The 27776-nt window shown below is 41.3% G+C and overlaps 2 protein-coding genes across 5 annotated transcripts; one reads left to right on the top strand and one right to left on the bottom strand.

The window, feature by feature from the left end:
• The first annotated feature begins 665 nt into the window (after positions 1 to 665).
• Positions 666 to 4769, top strand: LOC131197407 (DNA-directed RNA polymerases I, II, and III subunit RPABC5). Of its 2 annotated transcripts, none has more exons than XM_058181435.1 (3): positions 666 to 773; positions 2327 to 2432; positions 4503 to 4769. In XM_058181435.1, the coding sequence occupies exons 2-3, from the start codon at positions 2338 to 2340 to the stop codon at positions 4609 to 4611; spliced, it is 204 nt and encodes a 67-aa protein (XP_058037418.1). In that variant the 5' UTR covers positions 666 to 773; positions 2327 to 2337; the 3' UTR covers positions 4612 to 4769. The 2 variants fall into 2 exon arrangements, with proteins under 2 accessions (XP_058037418.1, XP_058037417.1); XM_058181434.1 differs by lacking the exon at positions 666 to 773 and adding an exon at positions 1031 to 1868.
• Positions 4770 to 8272: 3503 nt separating this feature from the next.
• On the bottom strand, positions 8273 to 27513 carry PRMT1 (protein arginine methyltransferase 1). Of its 3 annotated transcripts, XM_058181598.1 has the most exons (12): positions 27444 to 27479; positions 23870 to 23927; positions 22676 to 22719; positions 18122 to 18223; positions 17805 to 17960; positions 17388 to 17451; positions 15749 to 15891; positions 13852 to 13939; positions 13533 to 13648; positions 12408 to 12558; positions 11706 to 11827; positions 8273 to 9136 (listed from the first exon to the last, which is right to left on the bottom strand). In XM_058181598.1, exons 1-12 carry the CDS (start codon positions 27471 to 27473, stop codon positions 9053 to 9055), a joined length of 1158 nt encoding a protein of 385 aa, XP_058037581.1. In that variant the 5' UTR covers positions 27474 to 27479; the 3' UTR covers positions 8273 to 9052. The 3 variants fall into 3 exon arrangements, with proteins under 3 accessions (XP_058037581.1, XP_058037582.1, XP_058037583.1); XM_058181599.1 differs by lacking the exon at positions 22676 to 22719 and having other exon boundaries at positions 23874 to 23927; positions 27444 to 27513; XM_058181600.1 differs by lacking the exons at positions 22676 to 22719; positions 23870 to 23927 and having other exon boundaries at positions 27444 to 27499.
• Positions 27514 to 27776: the final 263 nt, after the last annotated feature.

Below are 27776 nucleotides of genomic sequence, written 5' to 3'. Positions count from 1 at the left end.
GACTTTGTATATAATATACAAATGGATGAAGACTATTGCTTAACGCAGTGTAAGCCGCCATGAGTCTTCGGAGAAGGGCGGGATATAAATTCAAATAAAATAAATAAATAAATAAATAAATCTGCACACAACTGCAAAATCCGTTAACTATATTACAGACGGTCCTCGATTTACAACCACAATTGAGCCCAAAATTTCTGTTGTTAGTCAAGACATTTGGTAAGTGAGTATTGCCCAGTTTTATGACCTCTCGTCACAGTTGCTAAGCGAATTGCTACAGTTGTTAAATTAGTAACAAAGTTGTGAAGTGAATCTGGCTTCCCCCTTGACTTTGCTTGTCAGAAGGTCAAAAAAGATGATCAGGATATTGCAACCGTCATAAATAGTTGCCAGGGATCTGAATTTGCTGCAGGCGTCATAAGTGTGAAAATGGCCATAAATCACTTTTTTTCAGTGCCCTTGTAACTTTGAACAGTCACTGAATGAATTGTTGTAAATCGAGGACTTTCTGTATTGCTAGGAACCAAAGCCAGCCCACAACAACAAAACATAGCCCCGGGTTAACGGGATCGGTTGTTCAGACGAGCAAAAAGTCCTCCGGGAGGAAAGGGAGGAGCATCCTCCCCCCGCGCAGCTTTTCCCCGCCTTTTGCGGAGATTCCGCCGCCCTGCAGCGCCCCCTAGCGATCCGAAGGGCGAAGCAAGTGACCGCGCGGCTGCCTGCGCCACACCATTTGCACCGCGATCCTAGAGAAAAGCGGAGCTCGGAGAAAGGTGGGAGCGGAGGCCGGGAAGGGTTGGCGAAGGGAAGGGTTGTTCCGCCCTACGACGGAGGAGCAGAGAGAAGGCTCGATCGGTGCAAAGGCCCGGCTGGTTTCTGCCGGAAAAGAGGGAGAAAGGATCTACCGGAAAGAAAGGGCCGACTTAAGGGGTGGGGGGACGCGGGACTTGAGAGCTGGCCAGGGCGGGACCCATCCTGAGCTTCCGTCACCTCCACGCTGGAGTCCATTATGGCCCAAGAGAGGGTTGGAAAGGGAAAGGGAAACGGAAGGAGAAAAAGAAACAAGGAAGGAAGGAAGGAAGGAGAGAGAGAGAGAAAGAATGAAACAAAAAGAAAGAAAAAACCAGAAGAAGGAAGGGGATCTCATGTGGCTTAATGAACGTCATACCTATTTGGGATTAATTGCCTCCAATAAATTCCATATTAGAATTGTAATTCTTAGAACTGCAAGCCAGCATAACTGAAGAGTGGGAATGTTGGGGTATGTTATCCCCATATCTTGAAGCAGCCTATCAAGCCCTGTTTCTCGAACTTGGCAACTTTAAGATGCGAGGATTTCAACTCCCAGAATTCCCTAACCAGCACTCATCTATTTTTCAAAACCTCTCCTGTCCCAAGTAAGCTACCTGTACAATAGTTCAAATTTTTGAGGTCCAATAAAAAGCCCTTTAGTATCGGCTTCTTCAAAAAGGAAACATTTTATTAGGGATAAACTGAGGCAAATATTCATTGGAGACAGCAGCACTCAGCTGCGCATTAAGAAGCTGTGGCTCTGATGAAATGTCATAGTGTTAATTTGGCCTGCTGGTTTTTTTTTGAAACAAGCATTTTATGCTTTCTGCTTCACAAGTGACTTAAAAAATGTTCTTTTATTTTTTCATTAGCAAAGAGGGCAATAGAGATGTTCGTTTCTTAGCCTCATTTCATTCCAAGCTGTGATCTTGCTTGACCATCCGTAAGTGTGTGATAGGTCTTAAAGCAGGGGTCCCCAACTCACAGGCCATGGCCTTGAGCTGTTCAGAACTGGACCATGGAAATGGTGGGTAAGCGCATGTGCATGCACACATCCCCACTTGAACAAGCAGCGGGTGAGTAGATGACTGCGGGCAGCAAAAATGGAGCTGCACACACACCCTTGCCTGACATTTGTGCAGAATCATCTCCTTCCCCCCGCCCCAACCATTGATCCGCAAAGCCAGAGGAATTCTGTCTTAAAAGGATATGAATCTTCTTGGGCTCAAAGTACTGCATGGATCACAGAAACTTTTTATCTCCTGTGAAGGAGTTGGGTATTCTGCCTGATGTGCCAAGAGGTCAAATAACATTGGCACAAGCTGACCAGATAATGGGCTACCAAAATCTGGATGACCAGGTGATCTGATTGGCAGCAAAAACCCCAGCAAGAAATTTAGGTTCCTCTAACTTTGATGCAGCATAACACAGTTTTAATCTCTGTTCTTAAGGATAGGCCATATATGGTTGACAAAGACTGAAGAAAATAAATTGAGTCCTATTGATTGACTGACAGATTCCTCTTTCTCTCCAGGCTGGTTCACCATGATCATCCCTGTACGATGCTTCACTTGCGGCAAAGTTGTGGGGAACAAATGGGAAGCATACCTGGGCCTCTTGCAGGCCGAATACACAGAAGGGTGAGTTTGGAGAAGGTTTTAATATTTGCTGGCATGTACAGGTAGTCTCCTCCACTTACAACAGTTCATTTAGTAATCAAAGTTATGACACTGGAAAAAAAAAGTGACTTATGACTGTTTTTCACAATTGTGAATTTTGCACATCCCCATAACCATGTGACCAAAATTCAGACACTTGGCGATGAGTTCATATTTATGACCATTGCTGTGTCCCATGGTCATGTGATCATCTTTGTGACCTTCTGACAAGCAAAATCAATGGAGAAACCAGATTTGCTTAACAATCAGGTTACTAACTTATCAACTGCAGTGATTTACTTGACAACTGTGACAAGGAAGGTCATAAAATGGGGAAAAACTCACTTAACAAATTTCTCACTTAACAGAAATTTTGGGCTCCTCTATGGTCATAAATTGAGGATTACGTGTATGGATGTGCTATCAAGTTGGTGTTGATTTAGTAACCACACTGATAGCTTTTTCTCCAAGTGGATCGGTCCCGAGTCTGGCCCCTTCAGGTCTTCCAAAGGTTTATTCATTGCCTTCCATTAACTTGGTTACAGTAGTCCTCGACTTACAACAGTTCATTTAGTGACCTTGTGAAGTCACAAAAGCACTAAAAAAATGACTTATGACCATTTTTCACACTTATGGCCATTGTAGCATCCCCATAGCTATATGATTTACATTCAGATGCTTGACAACTGACTCACATTTATGACGGTTGCAGTATCCCGGGGTCATGTGATCCCCTTTTGTGGCCTTCCAACAAGAAAAATCAAAGGGGAAGCCAGATTCACTTAAGGACTGTGTTACTAATATAAGAACTGTAGCGATTCACTTAACAAAAGTCGCGAGAAAAGTCATAAAATGGGGCAAAAAGTTGAGGAATACCTGTACTGGTTATCCTTGTCTCTTCCCACCCACCTTTCCTGGTATTAGAACTTTCTCCAGAGAAGTAAGTCTTCACCTAATGTGTCCAAAGTATGATAATTTGAGTCTAGTAATTTGTGTCCTGAGTAAGAACTATTTTTTTAATGAACCATTGATCTGTTTCCTTGGCTTTCCATGGTATTCTCGGGAGCCTTCTCCAGCACCAAACATTAATACTCTTTCTAATATGCTTCACAAAAGTCCAACTTTATTTCCATAAGTGTCACAGGAATGTTACAGCTTATGTTATTCTGAACTTTGTGGGCAGACATATCACAGCATCTGAATAGCTTTTATAAGGCCTTCATGACTGCTTTCTCCATGGTTTATTTTTTACTGCTGGTTCTTTTACCATTGATAATTGATCCACCATTTCATTAGCTATATTGTAAGCTGTAAGGTTGGTTGCTGAACCTGTTTCCGCTGGTTTGGTCTGTATTTTATCTTAGTCTTGAACATTACTAGCACATTATATTAAATGCTGTAAGAATATGGCTAGTAATATTTGACTTACAGCCATAATCGATCCCAGAATTACAGTCATAAGTCTTGCTGTTTAAGCAGCTCATTTGACCATTCCTGATTTTTATTATATTTTTCAAGGCAGTCATCAAGTGAATCTAAAATGTCTACAATGGGTGTTTTTTGCTGGAAAGAGAAATAAACCCTGGTTTCCAGCAAAAATTATAAGTTGCAGTCATATGACTGTAGAAGGTAGCTGTCAAAACTTTGAATCTGGGTTATAAGTAGCCCTGGAGAGGTCTATTGTGACTTTGAACGGTCACTAAGCAACCAGTCACAAGTTGAGTATTTCTTGTATGGATAACTCTTGGTAGAGAGTGCACACACACACATATAAGAAAGGCTTTAAGTTCTACGCAATCTTATCTAATGAAAAATGTTGAAGCCTATAGGAGCCAGTGTGCACCCATTAATTGAATGTACAGGTATCAATAAGTAAACCTTTGTAAACATTGGCATTCCATATCTTCTGTTGTTCCTAAATTAGGCTGCAGGGTAGCAATAGAGACAGGGTGGCAACTTAACACAGCCTCACACAAAGAAAAGAGAGTCATCAAAATCGCCCTGTACAAAGATGAGATACATAATTTCTTATTTCTCCTTTCATTTCCCCAGAGATGCGTTGGACGCTCTTGGTCTGAAGCGCTACTGTTGTCGTCGGATGCTTCTATCCCACGTGGATTTGATTGAGAAGCTGCTGAACTATGCGCCCTTGGAGAAGTAGCATTAGTGAATCTAAACCATGCCCAATGGAAATGGGCTATAAACATGTGCACCCCTTAGCTTGTGCTAAAATGGACACCACCTACCAGATGGCTAACATCAGCAGTAGAAAAAGTTCACTTCAGTGATGCGTAATAAAAAAATACTATGTGCGTGAAATTGTTCCATGCTGTTGAGTTCATCATCGAGAGAAGTCTACACTTAGTGCTGTTTTGAAAGAATCTTGTAGAGGAGCAGTCCACAATCTTTGTGGCTTGGCGGCTCAGTTGGGTGGGGAGGGGAACCAGGCCACACGAACAGTGGACCAGCATTCATGCATGCGCAGTTCAACTTGCGCAAGTGATGGGCTAGTGCACATGCAGCTCAACTTGCACAAGTGACGTGCTAGTGCACATGCAGCTCAGCACAAGTTGAGCTGCATGTGCACTGTGCATGTGCGTGTGTGCTGGCCCACCACCCACATATAAGTTTGCATGTGTGTGCGCCAGCCTGCTGCTCACATGGCCTGGTTCCAAATAGGCCACAGGCCAGTAGTGGGCCAGAGGTTGGGATCCCTGTTGTAGAGCTCATGAAGAGAACTTCTTAAGTCAGCTTTGCTCCATCCTGTTGCTTCTTTGCCACAGTTGGCACCGTCTTTGGGAGAGAGATCAAAAGCTCACCCTTCCTTTTCTTTGCACCTCTCATTGTTTGCTCATAGAGTAAAAGAATGAAGCAAATGGAATGACAGAACAAAAAATGTTGAGCTGTCCATTCCGTCTATGCTACCATCAGCAACACCTGCAAGATCCCAAATAAGTGTGTAGCTCTGGAGGTAATAAAGCCACTAAGCAGAGGTAGTCCTCAACTTATGACCACAATTGAGCCCAAAATTTATGTTGCTAAGTGAGAAATTTAAGCGAGTTTTGCCTCATTTTACCTTCTTTCTTGCCAGTTAAATGAATACGTGTAGTTGTAACACAGTTGTTAAGTGAATCTGGTCTCCCCATTGACTGCTTGTCAGGTCGCAAAAGGGGATCACTTGACCCCAGTATACTGCAACCGTCATAAATATGAACCAGTTGCCGATTTTGCTCCCATGTCCATGGGGATGCTGCTATGGTGGCAAGTGTGGAAAATGGTCACAAGTCACTTTTTTCAGTTTGTAATTTATGACTGTTTCACACTTATGACCATTGCAGCATTCCCCATGGTCCTGTGACCAGAATTGAGACCCTTGGCAACTGAATCATATTTACGACAACTGCAATATCCTGTGGTCATGTGATAAGCTTTTGTGACCTTTTGACAAGCAAAATCAATGGGGGAGCCAGATTCCTTTAAGAACCCCGTTAGTTATTTTAACAACTGCAGGTCCACTTAACAGTGACAAGGAAGGTTGTAAAATGGGGCAAAATTCACTTAAATGTTTCACTTAGCAATATAAATTGTGGAGTCAATTGTGATTGTTAATCAAGGACTTTCTGTACAATCTCATAAATTGTGACGATTGTAAAGCGGGTCATTGTGACCAGACCCAATTTTATGACTGTTTTGCAGTGGTTGTTAAGCGAGCCCATTATTGTTTGCTATGGGGCATTTTTTGCCAGAAAAGCAAACGTTGCCGAAATGTCAGAAATGCAATAAACTGCTGTGGAGGTGCCACAAACAGCCATAAACGTGGACCAATTATTAAGTACTCAAAATGCAGTAACATGCTTGGGGCAGAGGGGGATGGATGTTGGAACTGGTCATAAGTACATTTGTGGGAAGGGTCTCTCATGACTTCAGTCACTGACTGGTTACAAGTTGAGGATTTGTAAGCCCCAAGGGGTGGTTGTAATCCTGTTGCAATCCAAGTAGCAGAAGTTTGTTTCCATATCCAGTCAATACTTTTATTTTTGCTTTTGTTGAATTAACTGTGAAATATTAGCATCTTGGTAATAACAGGGTTTCCTTTAATATAACTGTCGGTAGCCAGGTTTTACAATAAAAGGAATCCATGATCCAAATCAGGGATGGATAGTCTTTGAAAGGCTGCAAGCCACAACTGTTTCCTAATTTTCTGAAGCTGGGGGGGGAGGGGTCTCCAACCTTGGCAACTTTAAGAGTTGTGGACTTCAACTCCCAGAATTCCTCAGCCACAAAGCTGAAGCAAAGCTGGCCGAGGAACTCTGGGAATTGAAGTCCACCAGTCTTAAAGTTGCCAAGGTTGGAGACCCCTGTTCTGAAGGATCACAGAAAGCTAGCTGATAATGCTTGAATGTCACCATCATTTCACATTTAACCACTGGGTTTGGGGCTGATTGTAGCAGGTGAATTTCCTGAGACAGACCGCTCCCATTTCTACTTCTAAAACGACCCACCATAAAACAGGCTTTCGAGTCACTTTCAAAATTCAGTACCAGAAGCTTGGGGTTTAGGGAAGCCTCCAATTGGATGTTGGGGATGCACAGATCCTGGGAGCCAACTCTCCTGATTTAGGAAGCTGTCACATTAGAGCCATTGTTCAAAAACTGGCTTTCCAAGGAAGCAAAAACATTCATAATATATTTTTGGGGAAATTAAATTAGACAAGATATTCTTTTACCCAGTCTTGTAGTATTGAAAATGAAAGTCAAAAAATCCTATTTATTGCAACTTCCCCATTAAATTCCAACACTTCTTTACCCATACTTGTTGGATGTCAGCATCATCTACCTTCTTCGTTATGTTAACTTTTGATTCTTCATTTTGAGACAGAATATGAAGAACCGAGATTAATTCACTTGAGCTGTTAAGGATGATTGAATCCACATTTGTAGTGAGTGGAGGAGTTATACGGGAAATGTTCTTGGTTTCATAATTCAGATAGTTTAGGGCAGGGGTATCTAACTTTGGCCACTTTTAAGACCTGTGGACTTAAACTCCCAGAATTCCTCAGCCATGTTTAAGTCCACGGGTCTTAAAAGTCACCAAAGTTGGACACCCCTAGTTTAGGGCAATTACACATTTGGGACAGCTGCAAGTATTAGGGGCACAATGTGGCCTGCATTGTTTTCCTGGGCTAAGCCTTCTTTACCTGTGTGGCTAAGGAATTTATGCTGGAACCACTGCTGAAGGTACAATTTCTTCAATTAATTTCTATACATGGAAAAGCTGGTCTGCTATTCTGTCTCTTGGGACTGGCTTGTAAAAAAACTTTACCGCTGCATCAGTAACAGGATGGAACTCCTTTGTGTCCTAAACCAGGGTCCCCAACCTGTGGGCTATCTCCCACTATTGGTCCACGGTCTATATGAAACCAAGCCACATTAGTGGCTGGCGCATGTGCATACTCACAAAGCCTCACTTGTGCAAGCATTGCAGGGGATCGCAGCCAGTCAGCCCGACCATTGTGGGTGCTCAGGGCCCCACTCACGTGAGCATTGCAAGCACTCTCAAACCGGCTCACACGCATGCACTGTCCCTCCTATAAAACCATCTCCTCTTTCCTCCTTCCCCCACTCCCTGGGCTGCCAACCAGGAAAGATTGGGGAACTCTGTACTAAACACCCTGGGTCACTCTTTTGGAGTTCTCCACAATTCAGCCCAATCTTTCATCCCATTCCCACATATTTTTTTCTCGTAGAAATACTGCACAGAAGATTTAATAGGCAGAGGCGCACATTATCACATTGTCTTTTTCTATTAGAAGAATGACCAACTGGTTTCAACTTCTTTATTTTTTTTTCCTCATGAATGTAACCATATAAAAACCATAAGTTATGAAAGTCACACTATGTCAGCTTTCCAAGGGCAAGGGGTTAAAAAAAACACCATCACCCTCCACAGATCTGAACAGGAAATTTAAGAGGGAAAAGTACAAAACCGTCAGTGAAAAAACAACACCCACAAAATGGAGATGCCTTTTTCACCACACCTCCACATGCCCTCTTGATTTAAAAAAAAAACCTGTTGGGATGCCCATCCTGCTGACTGGACGCCAAATTGATGTATGTACCCCCGAAAACCAAGCAATGTTTGCACTAGAGGTGGTGACAAGGAACAGTATTACACTGAAAAAAACGGGCTGGGAGGGAGAAAAATTTTAGGCAACACAGTTTGGCAGAGAAGACCAACAATGATTTAACAAAAATAAAAATCCATGATGGAAGCCTGTTGTTGGCACTCAAGCCTCAGAACAAACGGACGGACAAACCACGTGCATGTCTTCAATTGTGCTAACAGCCTCAGTTCCTGGTAGCTGGGGAAAGGGAAGCCTTTTGAAAACAAGGGGCAATGGGATTTGGGGTGGGGGAATCTTGGCTATTTCCCCCTTTCCTCTAATACTGACCCTCTCCTTGCTGGCCCAGAGTGCAGCTATAGGGAACTACACAATGAAATGAATTAGTGATACGTCAACGGAATAGGATGACAGAGAAGATTTGCTCTGGGTGCAAGGTTTGTTGAAGGAGGAGAAAAAAAAATCTGAGGGAATAAAGGGGCTAACGCATCCGGTAATCCGTCGAACACGACAGCTCACACAACTGCCCCTTGAAGTCCAAGTCAATGGTGAAGTCCAGATCTCGCTGCATACAGAAAAAGAAAATGAGTTAAAACATTTTCCTCACACACAATGTTCTCCATCACACACAGGAAGTTCAACCTCATCTCCATTAAGAAACAAGGAAGATTTTCTTCTCATTCCTGTGCTACAAAAATTGTTATATTCCCTTTTCAGAATGTTAACATACATTTTGTTGTGTTCCTCAACTCTTCCATCACATAACGTGGCTACTGGGACAAACAGGATTGAATTTTTAAATCCTTTCCCAATAAATTCTCCACACCTCCTTCCTGACCCTCACTCTCATCAATCTATTTTTTCCAAGCAAAAATAAATTTTGTTGCGCCAAACACAACACAGGGTAACCACACACTTCAGAATGGCAATCTCCGATCAAGAATAAACTCTTGTTAAACAACTCATAAGAACTTTAACTTGAACATCGATGCAGCAAAAGTTAGCCCCAGAAAGAATATAGCAGGAGTAACGTCTTGCAGTAAGGTAAAGGAGTCCCTGTGGATTTTTCTCTGGTAGAAATTGCCAACTATAGGAGGTGGTGTTCATCTCTGTTTCAAGGCCATTGAATCAGCGCTGACCAAAGACATTTCTGCGGTCGTGTTGCATGACTTCACAGAGCGCTGTTACCTCCTCACCAAAGTGGTACTTTTTTATCTACTTGCATTTGCATGCTTTGAATTGCTAGGTTGGCAGGAGCTGGGATAAGCATGGGAGCTCACCCTGGCACATGAAGCTTGGGTCTCGAACCTGGGCTGCCGACTTTCCAGCTGACAAGCCCAATGTCTTAACCTCTAAGCCACTGCACCACCCCACTTGCTGCAGTACATAACCTTAATATGTTTAATTTTTGGAACCTAAATATTAAACTCAAAGTATACTAAATCAGAACTTTCACAAGCTTGCCAAATCTGGAAAGACTTTAGAGTTCCTGCATGACACTTTAAGCGAGAAAGCCCCAAGTCCCAATTTTATACAAGATCTTGCAGGTGAGTTTTTAGTGAAGAGATTTTTTTCAAAACCATCTTTTATATATTCACAAGCTTATGCAAATTTCATCAATTATGCCTGAGTCATGACTAAATAAATTTCTTTTCTTACAATAATAAAAGCTACATATTAGTTGCCCTTCTCCCACAAGCTAAGTGCAATCAGTGGTGCAAGAATGAGACAGAAAAGAAACTGAATAAACAAACTGGTAACAACATTCTGTCTTTCTAGAGCTAAAAAATAAGAGGACTATCACGCTCTTTTAAAAAATACATCTTATTTAAACTCCCACCAATCAAAAGCATATAACTGAGGAAGAATGGGGAGATTAGGTGGGGGTGGATTTTAAAGAGCATATGAATGCAACCTGATGGGGGGAAATCTATTTCAGATCAGCTTTTGGCCTGGATTTATAGTAAGACGCAACCAATTTTCCCAAACTAGAACTTCCTAGACCACATGTCCCAAAGGTGCTTTTCAAGAAGCAACTTGACTTTCTGGTTATTCTTTGAAGACATTTCATTTCTCATCCAAGAAGCTTCTTCAGTGCTGAAGAAGCTTCCTGGATAAGAAGCGAAACGTCTTCAAAGAAAAACCAGAAAGTCCAGTTGCCTCTTGAAAAAGCACCTTTGGAACAACCGTGACCTGGATGACTGAGAATCTCCATACACTCCTAGACCACTTTATTCATAATACTGCTGCTAAAGCCAAAGCCCAGCTTAAGACCTGCTATCTTCTCCATACATGAATTTCATTCATTAGGAACCTTATTCTAATTCATGCACTGTCTACTTAGGAATATTTATAAGTTGCTCAAGAGCCAAGAAAATTGCAGGGACTTGTCCAGACAGTCTCCAAGACTGAAAGAAAAAAAAATATTTCCACTGGAGTGTGTGTGTGTCTCAAACTGAATTTTCTGCAGCAAGTTACCAAATCATATATCTGCCACCAAATAATGTATATAAACATGGAAAATTTCCTGAATCAAAATAAAGTAAAAATATTACGAGGACAAAAACTAAACACAAATTTATTTCATTAAAATCTAAGGGTCTCTGGTACTCCTCTGTCACATTAAAATTATATTTGGATAACCACTTACACAAGAGCCTGTGGAGCTGCACACACAACTTTCAGGAATTTCAGGTTATGAATATTTATCCAAAGCTAGTACTATGTCAAAAATGTTATCACGTAATAGCATTTTAGACAAATGTTCCATTCCAGAACAGAATGTTTCTCTGCTGGTTCATCCACTACATGCACAGATAAATTTACCTAGACCAGAGGAACAGAACATTTCATGCTTCTCTACTTAGTAGGAGTAAGTGCATCTTAATCAGAATTCCAGCCAACCATTTCATCTCTCTCCATCACTGCACATCCAACACTCCATGGCCATCGCTGGATTGTCTCTGGTTAGTTATCTTTTGCCTAATATGGCCTTTAGAAAAGAAGCATTTGTATTTTTGCAAATCTAAGAAACAAAGAAGCTTCTATAGTCTCGATTTCTATTTGACATTGGAGGAAATTATGTCAACTTTCCAGAAAAACACAACAGGAAAAGAACCACCCTCCTGACTCACATTGTTCTTGGCGTTGGGCTTCATGCCAATGGTGCCAAATATCTCCTCTCCTGTCTTCACTGTTAGGTAGTCTTCCATGTAAAAGACTGTCTGTTTCCAGTGGGTATAGGGAGATTCAGGACCTGAAGGTAATAAGAAAATGTAACTGAACAGAGGGCAGCCAGGAGGAATAAAAAATGTATCCAAATATGTCTCCAACCATGTGCTTGACTTAGCTGACTTTAGATGTTTTTCTCTAGATAAATTGAAGTCCTCCAATAATTCTACTTTTCAATCTCTCAATCAGTAAATCTACAAGAATGCTACAGTGGAAGGATACTCAAGCTCCTAAAAAAACAACCTAGATTAACCTGCTTCAATAGTCCTATCTATCAGCAATAGTTTAGTTCAGTGTTACTTAATCTTAGCCACTTTGAGGCGTGAATTTCAATTCCCCGAATTTCCAGCCAATATGGTTGGTTGGGGAATTCTAGGAGTTAAAGCCAACTCAATTTAAAGTCGCTAAGGTTGAGAAAAACAAGTCTAGCCTTTCCAGTAGTGCTGCATTGCTGTAAATATTAACTAGTTATATTTTAAAACTGAAAATTCCATTGGTTTAATTCTATCCTTTACCAGAATATTAACACTTTAACACCACTCCCCCACACTGGATTAAAGTCCCGCCTTGCCGATTTCCCACACTGAGGCAACAAATGCCCTTACTGGTAGAGAATCCAGTTCGCTTGTGGCATCGGGTAAACTCTATGTTGAAATAGGCGACCAAGGCATGGATGTAGTCATTGCGCTTCACTTGGAGACAGAAGGGGGATGTGAAGGTGAGGTCCTCCACCTTCACTGTGTAGATGTCTACCTCCTGACCCAGGTGAATTGGAAGGAGAGAGAAAACAAGACAGGTAGAAAAAAGTCAACATAACTTTATTATCCTCACAAAACAATATATATTGTTCTTTCTGATAGCAAGCTCCTGTAGATTGCAAAAGTAGCAATCCTTTAGAGCCCAAACAATAACATCTGAAAGCCAAATATTTGGAGGCATTCTGAGATGAACTAACATTTGACACAAAAAGTGAGCAATCTGTAAAGTTTTTAAGTGTTTATGCATCTGTGTAACCTCACTATGTTCACAGGTCATCTGGTCTGCTCTGGGCCATATGTTAACATATATCAAATCTGACTGTTTCCTCCTTTTTTCTCTGGGGAACAGAAGAGAATACTCCCTTGCTGCTCTTCAGTACAACAATCTAGCATTTGTTCTTAATCCCCATTTGCCTATTTCCATCATCTTCTCCTGGTTATATGCTAGGGCTCTTCTCTCTTGCCTACAAAGTTCCCAAAACGGTCATTTGCATGCATAATTCAAACCAGCAAGTGTCTCAGAAAGACAAAGCATAGAGAGGCCCTGCCAAAAAAAAAACAGGTGAAGAAAAAAAAGACAATGTTCCTAATACAGTGACAGGCACTTACAATCTTTATCCACATGCCACCTAAATACTCAGTAAGATTAAGAAAGATTTAAAATGCTGGATAGTAAATCCTCTGGGTTGGCACTATATTTCCTCTAAATTCTGAAAAGTTCCTGGCATGCCACTTTGAGCGGCCTTCTTTGGGGATAGCTTAATGTTCCCCTTAATCAGGATCACTGTGCTCGATATTGTTCAATGGTTTTTATTGACTGGTCTGAAGACCTACAACAATAGAGAAAGGTGATCAATGCTAAAAGCAACGTATGACCAATGAGTACCTAAATGCTATTTTAGGTAGGGTGTTCATAGCAATGGCGATTAAGAAAATCAAAGGCAGAAAAAGAGAGTACCCAGCCCATCATACCTTGATGAGACAGGCGTTAGTGACCAACTGCTTTGGGTCAACAACGTCCACCAAAGGCTCTTTGATTGCCACGTCTTTGATGCATGACATGTCAAATCCATATACGTTCTCCCACCCTAAACACAGAGTTTAGAAGAGGTTTAGACTCTGGAAATCCTTTGCACACCCGCCCACTAACAAAGGGAACAATTAAAAAGAATTAGAGAAAATGTTGTTCCAGTAAAAAAGTCACTAGGAAATATATTTCCCCCATATGGATATGGCTCCTTATTTGTTCAAAAGGCCTGGCATCTTTTTTGGGAAAGAATTTGGTACTTACAATGGATCTTGTAATCTTTATACTGCCGATCTTCAATAGCAGTGATGTACAGCGTGGCACGGTCTGGAAAAATAAGTCCATCTGGGGTCTGGCACAGAATGGATGGGGGAAAAAATTAGCCACAAAACAATATAATCGTTTTCTTTGTGGAGAATCTAATTTCTTGATCAGAGGAGTGGGCAGGGGAGGGACACACAATATACATGTCAGAATTCCTGTTTCCTACAATTATTTATACCCCAACTTTCAGAATAACAATACAGTACCGAAATACCCAAATGGCTTATAAGCAGTATAAATCATTCTAAATAAAAATAAAATAAGGACACTTCTAGGAACCTTCCCTCAGTATCATGGATACTAAGGACGCTGTAAGGAAGAGGAGTAACCTAGAGAAGTTAACACAAGTGTTAATTATATGAAAAATAAAAATGAGTAAATAATCAGAATTCAAAAAACATATTTTGATTACTGCACAAATTACAAAAAGCAATTTATGATTACTGATACATGTCTGAGTTTTGAAACCATAATACATTAAGAGTCTTTAAGTGCAAAACAGGTAACATTCCTTCTCAGAGCTTGTCATCCTCAGAGGTCCTTAAGTTGGGGGTCAGGAATCTGTAGCCCTCCAGATGTTAAATTCAATCCTTGTTCCCATTTCAGAATGAACACCAAAGGGGCTTCCATCATAGCCTGAGTGACTACAACAGAAGTGGCTTAAATACTCAATCAGATACTTTTGCTCAATGAAGAGGAATGTTCCATTTGCCTTACTTTGAGACAGTCTTTACTTCAGATCAAATCTAATTCTGTATTATAACCCAGACCAAATAAAACTTATTAAATAAAATGTACATAGCTGCAAGGTAGAATATATAGAGTAAATTAAAGCATACCAGATAAAATATTAAGTCATACTAGCACTACTTTTCTATCACTAACAAACTGGTGTGGAAAAAAAAGTTTGCAACTTTTACTTGTGGTTCCCTACTATTCCATTAAGAATGAAATTCTAGCTCTGTTTTATGTTTTGTGATTAACAGCCAAGGACAGATTTTTCATGAAGCATAAATGACCTTGGGAGACCCATAAACCACAGCACTTTTGAAAACTAAATACCAGGAAAGAGTATGGTTTACAACAAGGACAGAATTTTTTTTTCTATTAAAGATTACAGACTCTCAGGAACATAAATCAGCTTGGGAGCAAAATCTGTTTTTATTCTCTTTCCTCATTTTTACCCAAGAAAATGCAGATGAACTTTTGCCAGAGATACAAATAATTATTTCTAACAGGGTTTTGAAAATGAATCAAGAGCTGAACAATCCCCCTGCTATTATAAATGGTGCCCTTCTGTCTTACAGTATTTTTAAAGGAATTATTACTGTACTGTTCTGAAAGATTAGATGATTTAGGTACTGAATGAGTCTAATGAATCTGACTATAATCCTGAGACTTTACAGGGACAAGGTCACTCTGAAATGTTCTTTTGGTCAAGAGACTAATAGCTATTATTAGCGACGTGCAAATTTCTGAAATTGAAGTATCTTGTTATGACCTTGAATCAGATATTCTGAGATCAAAACAGCTATTCCATGTGCAAAATGGCCTTCTCCAATTATTCTGGATGTTTTTTGAGTTCAAAAATTCTTCACTTCAAACTAGAAATGCTTTCCAGACTACCAAATAGTTCTTTTGCATTCAAAATGGGATGCTTCAAATTAAAATAAGTTTAAAATCAAAACTTCTGAATACATCTCATCACCATTATCCCACTACACCTTGTCCTTTTTGTCAAATGGAATTTTCCACAATCCAGATTTGAAAATAAGGTAGAATAGGGCCAGCTTTGATCTAAGTACCACTGGCAGAAATCAAGGATAGAGAGACTTACCAGCCACTTATCCCGGGCGTAGATGACAGTATTGAGCATGGACTCATAGAAGAGACAATAGCCCATCCACTCACTGATAATGATATCAACCTTTTCCACAGGCAACTCCACTTCCTCCACTTTGCCCTTGATGATGGACACCACTTTAGTGGAGGAAAACCACATTTTAAAATTATGCTTCAGCAAAAAAGACAAATGGAAATCAGTTTGGCAGAGATGATTTCTTCATATTATTAGCTCAGTCAAACCCAGCACACACAACTGTTAAGCAATTTCACAGGTTAAGTAGATGGAGTCTCAGGTAAGAAACAGTTACTTCACTGAAGTGGGGGAGACCTTGGGATACCTGGCGTAGGCTGAGAGCAGGCCTCTCCGTACTTAGGAGCTGAAACTCCTTCCTGCTGGAATCCAAGCAGGACTTTAAACTGCACTGTGCCTTCTCCACCTCCCTGAGGCACCCTGTATTCCCTACCTTACCATGCTAACTTTCTGCTCAAGGACTGAAAATCCTGCTTGGATTTCAGCTTCTTCATTTCGGGAGTTGACTGAAAAAGTACTCGCTAAGGATTTCGGCTCCATGCGAAAATTTAAGCAGGCATAGAGCTGAACTTTTGCAAGGAGCTCTTTTATTCAGCCCTCAGAAACATAAGAATCCTCTTGGTAGGTGGCAGCATTTTGCAACCTTCCCTACCAGCTTCCCCACTGACTTTCTGGGAAAGCCAGCAAAGAAGACTGTAGATCAGGTCCAAAAACGAAGAATGATGTGTACTCATTCTTCCAGGATGAGTTCTTTTTTGCGTACACATCTATAGACAGAATTTTGTCAAACTAACCATTTTACCATTTGCGTCTACAATACATTCTGGAAATTATTAGGGAGGGGGATGGTTTCACCTTCTTTCTCACACACAAAATATCAGAACTGAGTTGTCTCTTATTCCCCCCCCTCCCCTGGGAAACCACCTCCTAACTATTGCAAAAATCATGATATTACTATCATGATCATGGGGTGCTTGGCAACCAGTTGTAAGCACAAACAGGTTGCCACGCATTCAGACTGCGACCATATGACTATGGTGTGTGTTTTTTGATACTTTGCAACAATCAGAAGTGCTTTACATAAGCTCATTGTTAATTTGAATGTCAGAGTTCCAAGGAACACCCCTAATGAAATAAAGCTCTGAGGCTTGAGGCTCCTCAAAGTTCCTATTAGAGATGTCATGTTGGCACAGCTGGGAAAACCCGAAACTGAAAGCTTCCAGGTTTTCCACACCCAGCTGACAGTTCACAGCCCTGCCCCACACCCACAAGTTCATCACATTGTCCAAACAACTCTTCACACTCAACTGGATACAGTCTTCAGGCAGTCTACATCAGACGCAGGATGTCCTTGAATACGGAATGTTATTATGATTAACGTTCTACCGCTCCAACAACAACCCCTTCCCAACTTCCCCAGCTAAAATATGTGACCATTAAGAAGCAAAAAGAAAATTGCCTTTCAAAACTGACACTGAATCATTGTTAAGTATGGTCCTAAGTTGAGGACCACCTCTAAACATCTTCTGCACAACAGTGGTTTTTTTGGATACCCAGTGACTCAGAAATTGAGGACATTTTTAAAAATGAATTTACTTACCGTGGTCAAGTTTGTTGGCTTTGACGATTTTGACAGCATAATCAGAGATACTGGAGCATTCAATCTATTAGTTGAGGGCATAAGTGGGGAACAGGATGGGAGAATAAAGAGAGATGTTTTGTAAGCTAATGCATTATATTTTTTCTTCCTAAATTAGTAAAAAACATCACTGGAAATACATGTGATGTAATGGCACTAAAGAATGCCAAGTATAAAATCAAATTGTGTCTCTTCATAGAAATAAGTAAAATAGATTTGTGCAATTTTAATAGCATTAACATAGTGCTAATATTTTTTAATATAGAAATCTTAATCTCAGTCTATCAGAGATTACCGTTTAGGATTCCTTTCATCCATTTTGCATCCAACAGACTCCATCACAGAACAGGGCCAATAGCATATGAGCATTACACTTACCCCAATGACCCGCTTGGCACCAGCCTTGGCTGCAAACATGCAAAGTATTCCTGTGCCACTGCCAACATCCAGGACCACTTTGTCCTTGAAGAGATGCCGATTGTGAAACATGGAATTTCTGTAGGTCAGTGTGCGGACCTCATCTTTCAGCATTTCCTAAGATGCAGAAAAAAGGCACATCAGGGAACTCTCTCAAAATCTATTTACACCCTTCCCCGAGATGGACAAGACTGGATCTCATTTTTCATACCTTAAGGCAAGATGAGCGGCAAACAAATTTAATACATTAATAACCACATCCCCACCAATTCTCTCACCTCATGGATCCCAAAGTGAGCATAGGAATCAAAGTAATAATCCTTGGAAGTCATCTCTTCTGCTGTTGGTTTGCTGCTGCTTTCTGGCTGGGTGCACGAGACCTGGTGAAAATACAGAAATGCCCAAGTCATCCCAGGACCCCCTAATATAACTTACAATTTCCCCACTTAATTTCATATTTTTAAGTAAACGTTTAAATATATATTGCTCAGCTAACAATTTCATATCAGTCAATATGATCTATAGATCTCTGATTAAATGGATTTTAAAAACACTGATACAACAATGTGCTTTCTTAACAATGTTGTGTGTGCAAAACACAACAAACATCTTTTCAGAGATGTCAATGTATATATACTTTATACAAACAAGTATGCTGCTTCTTTTAGAATTAGTTTTTTACTCTTAGCAAATTCATGCAACTATTACATAGATGACAGCCATAAAGAAAAAGGAGTATTAGTACCTTAGCTTGTAGAAATTCACACTCATATCACCCTCTCACAAAACATTTGCAGTTTCTGAAGTAACCCTTTATTCAATTCAATGGTTTGGGGTTTTTTATTTCATCAAGGGAAAACCAGAGTTCCAATGTCCTTTAGAAAATCTGTTGCTGATACTCTTCTTCTGAACATATCACTGCATCTATTTTAATGAGGTTGAACAGTCTACAGATATTGCAAAAATTCCTTTTTCCCAAGAAACCAAATGTTTGGTTTACAAAATCACTCTGCTTGTATCCTAAAGAGTAGGACTTTGCTTGGTGGAGATAATTAACACATCGAGGAGATACAGGTCAGGGTGGGTTCTTGGAAGATTCATAGGCTGACAATGCAAAAGGTTAAGTGGGACTAATGTCAGAAAGGTGACCTTGCCATTATAATGAGAATTTTAATAGACAATTTGGAGGGCAAGGAAAAAACCACAAGCATCACTTCTACAGTATGTTTAAGGTGGCTCAAGACGCTATTCTATACTTACTGATTTTAGGGGAACATTTTTGTGCATGCATGGGTCTAATTCTCATGTTTAATTTGGTTCTAAGTAGCATTAAGTCTGTTCTGACTAATGGTAGTAATTTAGGCAGAAGCCTGAACCCAAGACCAGTTATCCAGACATTTTAATCAAACATGCAATGGAAATTCTTGGACATTTATTTATTTTTGCAGTTTTGTAGGTAGTGGTTAGTGGAACTGACAAGTAAAATGAGGGGATAATTCTAAAAATTCTAAACAAATCGGACTGATTTCCAATTTAAGGGAATTTTAAAGGGAGAAATTAAACCCTTTTAGCTTCTGGTAAGCCAAGTCAAATTGCTTAGTGGAATTAACTATTTTATCTTCCTCTAATTAAGATTTCTTAGTCAGAAGAACAGAGAAAACAGGAAAAAATATAGCTCAAGGTTATGTAAGACAGGCCATATATCATTTTCACAAGTTGCATTTTTAAGCATGTGAAACAAGTTATAAATTTGAAAGTGGAATTTGAACTTCCTTAAAAACAAACTTCTAGGGAGAGAAAACTGTATCATGTAAAGAAAATGTTCAGAAAACTGAACATGTTCAGAAAACTGTATCATGTTCATTTATTACTTAAGATTTCAGTCCTAGACAATTGCAACATATTTTAGCCGCTCCCAGTGTTGAGTGACTGAAAGCTATAGTTGATGCGAAGAGCAGATGGCTGAATTCAAGGAAATAGGTTGTCACATAGACGCCAGCAAAGTGTATCAGTATTCAAAATGGGAGGTGTGATTGGATGATCAAAGTCCTGCCTCTTTTAATATGCATTCCAAACCTGTTTCTCTCTCATACACATAGGTAAAAAGAGGAGGGTCTTTAATTGCTCCAGTCATGTCCATGATTTTCGTTTTGTCAACACTGCCCCCACCCTCTATAGGGTGCATCAATATTCCTCTATCAATGCAGATCCTCTTTCTTCGGGAAAACCACTAAAAGCCATCTACAAAGTCACATTGAATTCTCACTGGAATTTCCTGGATTAGAACTCAGTCCTTACTCCAATCTTTTCCAACATGGTGCCTTCCAGATATATCTATATCTAGTCCTCAATTTACAGGTATAACACAGGCTGCCTTTCTTTGCAGCAGTCATTAAGGAAACCCATTGTTCACTATAGAGAATTTTTGCCAAACACTGGAAATAAACACAAGTTCTTGCCCAAAATGTGAATATGGGATGCTGTAAATGTGGGCCAGCTGCCAAGTGCCCAAAATGCAATCATATTAAGGGGGAAGGGGCATTGGAACATCAGAATTGGGTCGCAAGTATCTTTTGGGAGGAGGAATCCATGGTGATTTCAAACAGTCGCTAAGCAACTGATTGTAAGTCAAGGACTACCTGGATTTACAACTCCCAATGTTTCTACCCCACATGCCCAATAGGGAAGTTGCAATCCAACCAATTTTGAGGATGTTATCACTGGGGAAAGGCTATTTGATTATCACTCAGTCAGAAGATCCCATCTTAAACAAGATCCAGTCATCTGCTGTCCACTTCAAATAGCTGTGGCTCTTAAATTATTCCTGCTAAGATATAACCTTTTTCATGACCAGAACTCTAAATTTGAAAAGGAGAAGGTAAATCCACTTTTTTCTCTGCATCTAGAAAGATGTATGAAAGTCACAAATCTCCAAGAAACAGATGGCCTGCAAACAATTCATACCATCTTTTCTGTGTTCCTTGTTCTGGCCACAATATTGCCCACTGAGGTTGTCCCATTGTGTATAAACATTTTAGAGTCATTGCCTAGCAGAGTGATATAGCAAGCCCAGCTGATTTAAACCATTTTATAACTAATCCTATATATGTTACTAGACTGCTGGGGGCTACAGATTATACAGAGCAGCATTTCTAAACTAAGATATAGATAATACTAAGTAGCTTCCTCTTTCTATTACTAGCTTGGTTCAATCACCTGCATGGTGTTCCGGAGCATACATGGCTATGAAGATGTAGTGCCTTATGAACACTATATGAGATGGGGGACTGAGTCAAGTCCTTAACTGATGTCAAAAAACAGAAATAGTTTGATGGGATGCATCGAGAAAATTCTGCAGGTAAAACTGGGAAGTAAAAAAGTATTTTTGCGGAAGATAAAGACAAACCATGTCCATACTGTTACCAAAACTTCTATACAGATTCTCTATGTAATCTCTAAGAGTTGAGCTCAACTCCGAGACGATCTTGGGTCTATAAAGGCAAGTTCTAGACCAGGGACCAGGGAGCTACATGTGGCTCTTTCATCCCTCTGCTGTGGCTCCCTGTTGCCAGTCGGCTCCACAATTGATAAGAGCTTTTGGTTAGGACAGGTAGAGGAAAAAGGACACCACACTAGGAAGAGACTCTATGATGGGAGAACTGGACTTCCAATCGGCTCCAGAATTGAATGGGGGGGTTCCGGTTAGGACCTTTGTGGCTCTTTGAGTGTTTAAAGTTGCTGACCCACTTCCTAGACTTACAATCACAACTAAGCCCAAAATATCTCTTATTTGTTAAATGCATTTTACCCCATTTTACGACCTTTGTGGCCTCTGTTGTTAAGTGAACAACTGTAGTTGATAAGTTAGTATGCTGGTTGTTAAGTGAATCTGGCTTCCCCATTGACTTTGGTTCTCAGGTGGTCGCAAAAGGTGGTCACATGGCCCTGGGAGACAGCCATGGTCATAAATATGAACTAGTTGCAAGCATCTGAATTTTGACCACATGATCATGGGAATGTTGGAAAGGTCGCAACTGTGAAAAACGGTGACAAGTCAATTGTTTCAGTGCCATGGTAACTTTGAACAATCACTAAATGAACTGTTGTAAATTGAGGACTACCTGTATTAAATCCTAACAAGCCATAACAAATAATCACCCAGGATGCTTGCAGCCATCTGGAGGGCACCAGATTGAAGAATTTTGTTTTCAAGGTTAAATCCTTAAGGAAGTCAAATTGTTCCCATATTTACAAAGCTTTAGGCAACCATAGAGATTGCTTTTAATGGAGAGGTTTTATCCTGCTCTTTTGATCTTTTATGCTATCCTTAATTGAGTTCTTTAAAGTTAATACAGCCATTGGCAAAAAAGGGATTGATAAATATTATAGTAAACAAAAAATGACAACTTGAAATGCATCTCAACAAACAAGCAATATAGTTCACTAAAACTTATGTCACAACAAATCTGCTGCTCTCCTTAGAGGTTGTCCCAAGACCTCAGCTGTATGGATTCTTTACCCCATAAGGAGGGAAAAAACAGGGAGTTAAAGATCAAGTAGTGTCTGTCCATTTGGCTAGTCAGATGCTGAACAGAGTGAAGTTTGAACTAAAGTGCACCAGCTCCATTTGATGGGAAAAAAATTTCTGGCAATGACAGAAATGGATAAAAAAATTGCCATCTGCAGTCTTCTTAGTACCACCATATATAGGAGATCAGCTCTTTGTCTCTCCCCTGCCTCCCCCCTCCACTCCCAATGCTCCCAGGGCGATTCTGTCTCATATTCCCACAATGCACAGGAAAGTTTGGCAGGCTTTATCATTAATGGCCTACCTCCTGAGCTGCTCTACCCCCTGAATGTCCCCAGGAGTGGGGAGCTGCAATAAAAGTTAAGGAAAGAATGATCAAGTGCTCCCAATGCAACCAACACCCGGCTTAGAACCTCCAGCTCTGCCCCACAAACTCTCTCCAGTATGTCAATGTCGGGCAGTTAAGATTTTGTTTAAACTGACCAATATGAGAAAAAGAAGGAGAGAAACCCTGAGATACAAACCCTTTGCCAATAGATCAACCAGAAAATAAGGTTGGTTTTTTTAAAACAAAGATGCAATGCAAGACAAATATAATTTAGTGCCCATTATAATATTTTGTATGTCTGAGATAAATGCTAAAACTTGAAAAGTGATTATTTGGGAATAGGTGCTCATAAAACCTCATGGGACAATACCTGGGCAGCACATCAAAAGTAGCAGCTATGTGAAAATCAAGCAGCTGAGCTAAGTGCAAGGAGTTTGTTTTTTGATCTAACATCCACAACTCTCCCTTCCCAAAATACCAAGGAATGCCTAAATATTTTCTACCAACACCCTGAGAAAACAGTAGGAACTGTTTTCCACTTCTGAAAGTAAAAATAAGTGTTGTAGCAAAATACTATTATTTTATCTGTAACTTTATCAATGTATCAAAAGAGGATAGGCTCTAGTCAGTTTCTACTAAGACATAAATATATGTCCTTTATATGGGCAGCAGGGTGAACAATCTGAAATAAATTAATTGGTCCATATTGAGTTTAATATTCACTGCACACACAAATAGGTATGGTCATGAACTCCATTCTTTTTCATCCTGCACAGTTTAGCCACTCAGACTGAACAGGCATTGCATCATAGGATTAACTGAAAGATATGGACTAAAAGATGCATACAGAAGCAAGAAAGAAGAAACAAGAATGTAAACTAATTCTGTGAAGGGGGCAAAGGACCAGAAAGTAGGTATATTCTACATCTAGAACTTATGGGAAATGGTATTTAGTTAGTCCTAGCAGTTTGAGAGAAGGGCAGTACATCTAAGCAAGAGCTACAAAAGCAAGGGGATAACTATAGATGCAATTTTAGCAAAAGGCAGATGCGAGGGGGACTAATGAATGATGCATCACCAAGCCGGCTACACAGCAAGGAAAAGTTTGGCCTGAGCTCAACCACATCCAGGGCTGAGCACTAGCCTAGTGTTCATGTACTCAAAGGATATTTACATCTTCTAGCGGAGTCTGCAGGCTCATCCCATTAGCCAGCGTGGTTACAAAATTCTAGGAGAGAGAGAGTAACAAGGGAAAGAATGTCAATTCGGAGCTCAACGGGAACTGATCCGGAGCCTGGATCATTTTAACAACTAAGATTTGGAGAGGGAGTAAGGCAATTAAAAAACTGATAAAAATTGACCATCAAACAAGGAAGTAATTCTGGGATGTCTTTCTTTGTGAGGGATTAATAGTAGTTTCCTGATAGGCTTGCCAATGGTATCCAGAAAGAACAATTTCCAAAACTGGAAACCAACATTTAGGATTGCAACAATCCATCTGGAATCACATATGTGAGATGGGCAGCTGCATGAACTAAATAAATAACAGGACAAATGCAAGATCGGAGAGCAGTATGTCCTTATGGTAAAAATAGGTTAGCATCCCTCTCCCCCAATAATGTATGCACTTTCTATTCAATCATATCACTAAATAGAACTATAGCACACAGAGCAGGGTTGCCTCCAGTCACAAAGAGGCTTTTTATAGGATTATCACAATCCCATGCCAGGAATAGAAAAAAAAGTCATCTGAAATGCCAGCAGAGTTGCTATGCCAGACATCAAGGTTTCAGTTATACACCTACCAAATGGCAGCTCTTTCCACCACCTGTTCTCCTTCAGTATGTTCAGATACAGCATTCCAAGTGGAACTGATAAACACAACTGTATTGGAAATAGCTACTTAAACATTCAGAAGGTGAAACAGAATGCAAAAGTTGCATGGGTACTTAAGAAATTGCATGGGAGGCATCCATTAGGTGATAGGGCCTCCTCATGCGACATTCCTGTTTGGGACCACCTTGTTCCCCATATCCTTAGTACACTGCCATTTGGATTAACTTTTATAATTATTTCCATAATACTCTTATAAATTGTCAGCTGACATGTATATAGCAGTTATACCACAAGATGTCAGTACTAGCTACTCCTCAGAAGGTAAAACTTGTAGGATTTCTTTTGGTAGTTTAATGTGAGTTACCTGTGTGTCAAAACCAAGCACCATCACTACATGCTTTCTTGCTGCAACTACTCTTACATTTGGTTGAAGGAGAATTAAGGCAACCAGTTATCTATTGAGATGATAATCTTTTTTAACAAATGAAGGCAAATATATGTATCCCAGGATAATATTGCAGGATCCAATCCAGCCTAGAGAGATGTTCCCTGAAGATAGGCTCCAGCATGAGTATGAAAGCTCGGAAGACAAAAACCTCTGGCCTCGGTGAGTGACCCAGATTAGATCCTGCAATCTTCTTTAAATTGAAGGAATTTAAAAAGAAGCTAGTAAGTCACTTATTACGGTTGATTTTGATTCTTACATCAAGCATGGGATTAAACTCAATGGCCTAAATCAGCTTTCAATTCATGAACTTTCAAAGTACTCCCCAAAAAGCAATATATGTTGAATGCCCAGATCAAGAAGCTTGGTCTAAATGGATATTTCAATTCTATGGGCTCTGTTAAACCAAAAACTAAAGGGCAGTTGGGACTGGGGAACATCTAAAATAGAATGAGCTGCAAGATGGTAACAAGGATACCTTCCCCAGAGTCAACTATTGGGCCACGTCATTCTCATTCTAGGAAGGAAATCAGCAAATGAAAAGGATCCCCAACAATGGTATTTCTGTGACAATGCGAGTAGGAGATACTACAATTTCTCATTTTAGTATACAGTACATACAGGTAATTCTTTCCTTCCAACCTTTTTCAACATCAGTCATCTGCCAATTTAAATAATTCATCCATTCAGTCTTTTTCCAAAATCTGCAGCTCCCTGAAGTCTATAGACATTGTAAGCTCTAATGTCCTAACCTCCCAAGTTCAGTTCTTATTCACTATGAGCTTTGTCTTTCACCCAAATCTTACCCCAGCCTCATCCAAGCTTTCTTTGGAGACCCTGGACTCTTACCTGCCCTCAAAAGATCATTTGTGCAAATCATAACATATCAAAGCAGTTCCCTCTAAAAAAATTGTCCATTTTATTTGTAATGTTAGCCTCAGAAATGTCTTCCCATCCATAGTAAACCTACATAAAGTGTTAAGCTACCATAAGGTGCAAGAACCCTCCTAGCATAAGGGAACAATGAGCCAGAAGGCAGTAACTCACCACAAGGCATCAGAGATTTTAAGAAAAGATTGGGCATTACCATTTATCTGAAATGATAAGAGGGTTTCCTGCCTGAGCAGGGGGTTGGACTAGAAGATCTCCAAGATCCCTTTTCCCACTCTCTTATTCTATATTCTAAATAGAAAAGAGCCTCCTTAGGACAATGAGCCCAATGGGCCTGTCAAACTAAAGAGCAACCATCCTGAGGGAAGCAATGGCATTAAGGCCCACCGTTTCCTTTCAGACAGAAGACGGGGCAAAATTAACCACTGCACAAAATAATGGTGGAAACAGGCAAATGATGAGGCTGAAGAACGGGGTGGGGGGAAGAGAGAGGAACAGATGGGACTGGGCGAAGTAGATTGGTCTGTGGGGTCTGATTCTGTATTTCCACCAGCGGGAAGCATTCGGCAAGCCATAATAGCCCATATTTCGAGGAACCAGCAAGGCTTTCCCAAAGAAGGAAACGCGAAGGCGCCAAGGAGGCAGCCCGTCGAAAAAGCCGGAGCGTCGGCGAACAAAGAGTTCACTATCTGCGGCAGCGACGGGGGCCTTTTTCCAGCAGAAGAGAGCGCAAATTAATGAGGGAGGGAGAGGGAGGGGAGGCGGCGGCTGCACCGAAGGGTCGACGGGCCGCGGCGGGAAAAGCTAATCCATCCGGGGAGCAGGAACCCCACGCGGCCGATTAAGGAGGGCCCACAGCGGTGGGGGGGGCGGAGCTCCAGGGGCCTCCCCCGGGCCACGGGGGGGGCGGGGCCCAATGGGGCAGGCCTGCCATGCGGCTCCCATGAGGAAAGAACCCCGTTAAAGGTGGGGGGGGGTTGAAGGGCGAGGGGCTTTGCGCGGAAAGGGGTCGGGAAGGGGAGCCTATTAGGGTTGAAACAGCCGATGCTTTCCCGCCTAAGCTAGCCAGCAACAGCGCCATAACCGAGAATCTCGGGATGGGGGGACAAGGGAGGAAGCGCCTTTTGCCCTGATCCCCCCCCCCCCCCACCCACCTATGTGGGGACAATCCGGAACGGGGGGGGGAGGGGGAGGCGACGGCGATGTAGAAAATGGAACCGCTAAGGATGTGGGGGAGAGAAGAAAAGGCGGTGATGGTTATTTAAAGGGCTCCCAGAAGGGGGAAGGCAGCGAGGGGCAGAAAGTAAAGGGGGTTCGATAACTCAGGCGGTGGAGAGCAGACGCTCCCCAGGAGCCCCGTCAAGCCTGAGGAGAGGGGGGACCCGGACTTGTCATTTGGTGGGGGGCTTCGGAGGGGTTTCGGTTGAGCAATCTCTCCCGTTCCTATCGCGTCATGAGGTTCTGGAAGAGACTCTGTGGGTGAAGGATTAGGGCCCCTCGGAGGGGACCAGGGGCAGTCTCCGGCTCCCCCCTTCTTTCTCTCCCTCCGCTACCCCCCCCCCACTCCCTCACCTCCATGATGCAGTTTGCAGCCTCCGCCATCTTGCGAATGAGACAGAAAAAGAGAACCTCTGGCCGGACTCCCCCAGCATCGTTCAGTCAAGGGGAGGGTACCGGGCGTTCCATTGGGCCGCCTCTCCGTCACTCAAAAGGGGAGGGTGGGGAAGGAGGGCAGCCCCGCCTCCCACGTTTTCATTGGTCGGTGGGGTCTCCGTCAGTCAGTCAGGAAGGGAAAGAGCCCGCCCTCACGCTATTTCAAACCGTATTGGGCGCATTTAGAGGAAAGGAACGGCGCACGCAGTCCCCCCTCCTTTTTTTTTTTTTTTGCGGACCATAGACAAGTGA

Source organism: Ahaetulla prasina, chromosome 4 (genome assembly GCF_028640845.1).
Source record: "Ahaetulla prasina isolate Xishuangbanna chromosome 4, ASM2864084v1, whole genome shotgun sequence".
Taxonomy (NCBI): Eukaryota; Metazoa; Chordata; class Lepidosauria; order Squamata; family Colubridae; genus Ahaetulla; species Ahaetulla prasina.
Note: the sequence above shows the minus strand (reverse complement) of the source record. Positions and strands in the feature narration are given on the sequence as shown.